The sequence below is a fragment of the Oryza sativa genome, chromosome 3 (assembly GCF_034140825.1).
Source record: "Oryza sativa Japonica Group chromosome 3, ASM3414082v1".
Lineage (NCBI taxonomy): Eukaryota > Viridiplantae > Streptophyta > Magnoliopsida > Poales > Poaceae > Oryza > Oryza sativa.
The window spans coordinates 10,089,690-10,095,291 of record NC_089037.1 but is presented as its reverse complement, the minus strand read 5'-3'; the positions used below and the strand labels follow the sequence as shown (position 1 = coordinate 10,095,291).

Here is a 5,602-nt window from a genome sequence, read left to right as displayed (position 1 = left end):
ATTACGTTTGAGCTATATATATGTAGTTAAAAAAAGAGAGGAGAAAGAAGATAACTCTCTTGGCCCGGTCGGCCGGTCGTAATTAAGAATGCAAAACAAACTTCCAATTCCTCTCTGATTAACGTCGGTGTGAAACAATCTAAAAATTTCGGCGCTTCATATTTAAAACGGGCAGTAGTTACGGTTCAAAAAAAGCCATACTGGGTTGTTAATGACTTGAGATACAGTCACTTTAATCTAGTGTATGTTCTTGGAGCACGTGTTTTATTTCCTATGTTGCTTTCATGACCTAGCACTAGTAGCTCAATTTTAATTTTGTTATTCAACACTTCAATAATGATCCGCAAAGGCCAGCAGGCAAATTGTCTCTCCTTCCTCCTTATCCTCTCGCTTTTATAAATTAAGGGCTAAGTGAGCTAGCACCGTTCATCTCATCACGGTGCACATATAGCACAGCAAAACGTGTGCGTGTGCGTGTGCATGTGCGAGTGCATGACGTGCTAGCTACTAGCTAAGTACTAGCTAGCCAGTCAGCTCCGACGATGAGCAGCTGCTTCAACGGCGGCGCCGGCTGGCCGGAGCCGGTGGTGCGCGTGCAGGCCGTGTCGGACTCGTGCGGCGCGACGATCCCCGAGCGGTACGTCAAGGCGCCGTCCGAGCGGCCGTCGTCGCTGGACGGCGGCGGCGGCCTGAACAATATCCCGGTGGTGGACATGTCAATGCCGGACGGGGAGGAGACCGCCCGCGCCGTGGCGGCGGCTTGCCGGGAGTGGGGTTTCTTCCAGGCGGTGAACCACGGCGTGCGCCCCGAGCTGCTGCGCCGGGCGCGCGCGGCGTGGCGCGGGTTCTTCGCGCGGCCCGCGGAGGCCCGCGAGGCGTACGCCAACTCGCCGGCGACGTACGAGGGGTACGGCAGCCGCCTCGGCACGGCCAAGGGCGGGCCCCTCGACTGGGGCGACTACTACTTCCTCCACCTCCTCCCGGCGGCGCTCAAGAGCCACGACAAGTGGCCGACGTCGTCCGTCCCCGCGGGCGGCGGCGGCCTGCGGGAGGCGACGGAGGAGTACGCGGAGGAGGTGGTGCGGCTGTGCAGGAGGGTGATGAGGCTACTGTCGAGGGGGCTCGGGCTGGACGACGGGAGGCTGCAGGCGGCGTTCGGCGGGGTCGGCGGCGAGGGCGCGTGCTTGAGGGTCAACTTCTACCCGCGCTGCCCGCAGCCGGAGCTGACGCTCGGCGTCGCGTCCCACTCCGACCCCGGCGGCATGACCATGCTGCTCGTCGACGACCACGTCAGGGGCCTCCAGGTGAAGAACGCCGGCCACTGGATCACCGTCGACCCTGTTCCCGACGCCTTCATCGTCAACATCGGCGACCAGATACAGGTATATATATAAAGCTTAATTACTATACTCCCTCGGTACTCTCTCTCCATCTAAAAATATAATATAAGTGATTTTGGAGGATGTGACACATAAACTGTTTAGATTCGTAGTATCAGTATGTGTCACATTCCACTAAAATCATTTATATTTTTGGACGGATAAAATATTTCACGTTGGTTTCATTTTTGAACAAACAAATTAAAAAGAACTGGAGGTATATATTTATACATATATTTCAGTTTCACCGTGTATATATAACCGCCGCAATTTGTATATGCATCAAAAGAGAACAGCCGGAGAACGTAAGGTGCAGCCGTGGTTGCACCATACCGTATAAGTGCAAACTGCAAAGCAGTGATGAAGCATGGACGATAGAAGAAAGAAAGGCAGAGAAAGAAAGAATGAAAAGGAAAAAAAGAGAGCAAGAGAAACTGTTCTCAGATGTCGACACGTGTCTCTGGCTCTTCGTTGTGTGCGGTGGTACAAGAGACCGTCGCCACAACTTAAACAAAGGAGTCGTCGGCAAATCCTATCGTTTGGTACGGTCCAGGACAAATTGAAGACGAGAAATAATTAAACCATGTTTTTAACATGTGTCGTTTATTTTTAGGATTTTATTTGCACATCCAAGATCTCTTACAAAAACGGTATGAAAGCTAATTAACAGTACAAAAAAAATAGTCATATTATTTTTTTAAAAAAAATATTATTACACATATATTTCATGATGAATAAGTTAACTCATTTTAGCCTTGAATATTTCAAAAGTTGGGTTCTAAGGGCACGTTCTACCTGGATGATTGTATATATTTTAATTTAGACAGAAGAAAATTACTCAAAGAAATGTATTTATGAATTAAATATCATAAAGCTAACAAGTAGTTTAGAAAATGCTATCTAATCAATGCTGATTGTATGTAGCAAGCTTTGGAGACATTTATTTTTGGAAACATGGCACAAATAATCCATACCTATATTACTAGCTGTTTAGAATTTACACTAAGCATATATATTCTGTGTACTCAGTAAATAGCATGAGTGCCACTTGTGGTGTGTATTCTTAAAAACTACATTACATATTGATTACATATATATGTTAAGGACAGAGGGAAAACTTATAAATCGACTAGCTAATTATTACTGAAGTCTTGCAAAATGTTATGAGAAAGAAGTTGCATGTTGTTTTTGTTTTCCTTTTTGAGGTTTCTTCCCTCTAGCTAGTGTAAGGCTTTTTGGAAACTAATTTCTCCGAAACTTTCAAGGATATTCCATCGCACAATAATTACCAACTAATTAAGGTTGCTTAGCTAAGAGTGATTTCGATAAGCAAAATGCTTTCCATTAGCTAAGTGAGCCATTTAATTTGTAGTGGACATCGAGGAAACATGCATTTTTTTTAAAAGGAACACAGCAGCGGAGGCCTGCTGTTAAATGGAGGAAACATGCATGTTGTGCATATGGGATGGGATCGATGAGACAGTAAGAAGCCAGGGCAGATTAAGCCATAGCATGAAATTACCTACAATTAATCAGCATTTCTGAACACTAGTATATACTCCATCCTTTTTTAATATATGACATCATTGATTTTTTGAGATATGTTTGACCATTCGTTTTATTAAAAAAATATAATTATTATTTATTTTATTATGACTTGATTTATCATCGAATGTTCTTTAAGCATCATTTAATTTTTTTTATATTTGTGTAAAAAATTTGAATAATACAAACGATCAAACGTTTGTCAAAAAGTCAACTACGTTATATATTAAAAAAATGGAGGGAATATATCTGGTACGGAAAAGACGATATCATTGTTTTAAATAGTTTACTAATATTTTTTTAAAGTACGCATACAGTGTTCATCTGATATCCATGCGATAATCACAGTAAAATTTGATTAGCGTAATTATTTTCTAATAAGGAAATAATTAATATATCTAGCTAGACTAGTCTAGATACACAGCACATTTATTATATTTCCATATTAATTATTATAGATGTATTATGGGTATAGGCATCAGCTAGCTTAGTGAAAAAAATACGGTTGAATCATATCACATGTTTCCATCCATTCATATAATTTTTCGACAAGAAATGAACCCCACGTGCAGTACTATGTGCCTTTCTGGAATAAATTAAGAGGATATATGATGCATGTTAGAAAAGTCTAGCTAGGTGCCGGTCGCTCCATCTCAAATTAATTAAGGATTTCTTTTTCCCATTCCTAATCTTAGCCAGCTAGTGTTAATTTGACCGTAGCTTGTGTTCACTGTCTAGAGACGTATTCTCTCGGTCTATCTCTAATAGAACTTGCACTTGATGTGTAAGTGCTATTACTGCTGAAGTTACTGATCATTATCAAGTAGGCACCTTAGGTGTTGCGGCCAATCATTCACAAAAGTGACATATATATATGCCGCAAACTTTCCGTCAATGTTGGGTCTGTCCATAGCCTCAATTAATTATATATATTTAGAAATACAATATATATATTCTCTTTCTTAGCTAACAATTATATTTTCTCATTAACAGTTCTGTATATATATACCTATGTCACTCAACGTGCTCCACCTAAGCTGGGCCATCTATGGCATTAAACAACATTTCACGTACGTGTGACAAATCTGAGGTGGCACTAGAACTAAGAAGGAAAGAGACACGGGATAGATCTTTTATGAGATCTGGCTTTGACACGAAATCCAACCACGAAAACTGTACCCCTAAATAAGCATTAGGGCATATGTGTAATTCTAATTTTTAATTGATTGAAATGGTAATTTTGTTAGAAATAATATGAAATCTACTAGATAAGTTACTAATTAATTAATTAACTATCTTAGGCTGAGTTTGAAACACCGGTTTGTATGAAATTTTTGGCATCCCAGGAAACGCTGTAACTCATTAACGCATGATTAATCAAGTATTTATTACTATAAATTTTTAAAAGTATATTTATTTGTTTTTCTAAAAGAAACTTTCATATGAAAGCTTTTGCACGAAAAATATTATTTAGCAGTTTAAAAATGTGCTAGTAGAGAATGAGGAAGTAATTGTTTAGAGAACTCTGCCTTACATTAGATGACATAGATAAAATACTCTAGTTTACAGACTTAGTTTATGTATAGGAGTAGCTCATGATTTAATGATTACCATTTTTTTGGTGTAACAGTTAATGCAAGAATCTATATGTATTTTCGTGGCCAGCAGAGAGAGACAAAGCACAATCAGCGCAGAACGGTCTATTATTAATTATTGGCTCAATTTAAGCATATGTGCATAGTACCCTTGATGCTGCAGCAGTATGCATTTTGTCGAGCTGCACATGCAGTTAATTCACTGTTACAATAATTGACTACTACAGGGAATATGCACATGTTGATTAATTAGCGAATAATGCGCGGATGCAGGTGCTGAGCAACGCGGTGTACAAGAGCGTGGAGCACCGGGTGACGGTGAGCGCGGCGGAGGAGCGGCTGTCGCTGGCCTTCTTCTACAACCCGCGGAGCGACCTGCCGCTGGCGCCCATGCCGGAGCTGGTGGCGCCGCCGGCCCGCCCGGCGCTCTACCCGCCGATGACCTTCGACGAGTACCGCGAGCACATCCGGCGGTGCGGCCTCAGCGGCAAGGCGCAGCTCCAGTCTCAGCAGATGGCAACCGCCATCTGCGGCGCCCCTCCCGCCGCTACTGCGTTTTCTTCTTCTTCCTCCTCAGCGAGCAGTCTAGCTCGCTAGCTAGCTATTCCCTTTGTGCCAAAAAAATAGCCTATATAAGAATGGAATATAACTTAGGACAATGAATATGAACATATTTATTTCGAGATTCGTTGTTATAGGTTATGTCCTATCCTATTTAGGTTAGCTTTTTGGTACAAAGGGAGTAGTTGGCTTCAACTTGCAAGCTCCGATATCCATCCAGAAGGAACATGTTTTTGTGGATAGCGTGCGTTGGCGACCTGTAGATATTATTACTCTCTCCATCTCAAAATATAACAACTTGTCCTCAGGATTTGTCCCAAAATATAATAACTTCTCCACCAACATTTTCTTCCCAACCAATCATAACCCTCCACCATTCACTTTTCCCACCTACCTCCACTACTCATCTAATCACAACCCTCCACCATCCACTTCTACCTACTTTCTTAATAACCGTGTCGAACTCTAAAACTTCTTGTATTTTGGGATGGAGGGAGTAATAAATAATTGATGTTTATTCTA

General features: G+C 42.0%; 1 protein-coding gene across 2 annotated transcripts; it reads left to right on the top strand.

Annotated features, from left to right (window-relative positions):
- Window positions 1-243: 243 nt before the first annotated feature.
- On the top strand, window positions 244-5,602 carry LOC4332499 (jasmonate-induced oxygenase 2). 2 transcript variants are annotated; one of them, XM_015776990.3, is made up of 2 exons: window positions 244-1,382; window positions 4,793-5,602. In XM_015776990.3, the coding sequence occupies exons 1-2, from the start codon at window positions 543-545 to the stop codon at window positions 5,114-5,116; spliced, it is 1,164 nt and encodes a 387-aa protein (XP_015632476.1). In that variant the 5' UTR covers window positions 244-542; the 3' UTR covers window positions 5,117-5,602. The 2 variants fall into 2 exon arrangements, with proteins under 2 accessions (XP_015632476.1, XP_015632477.1); XM_015776991.3 differs by lacking the exon at window positions 4,793-5,602 and adding an exon at window positions 4,555-4,778.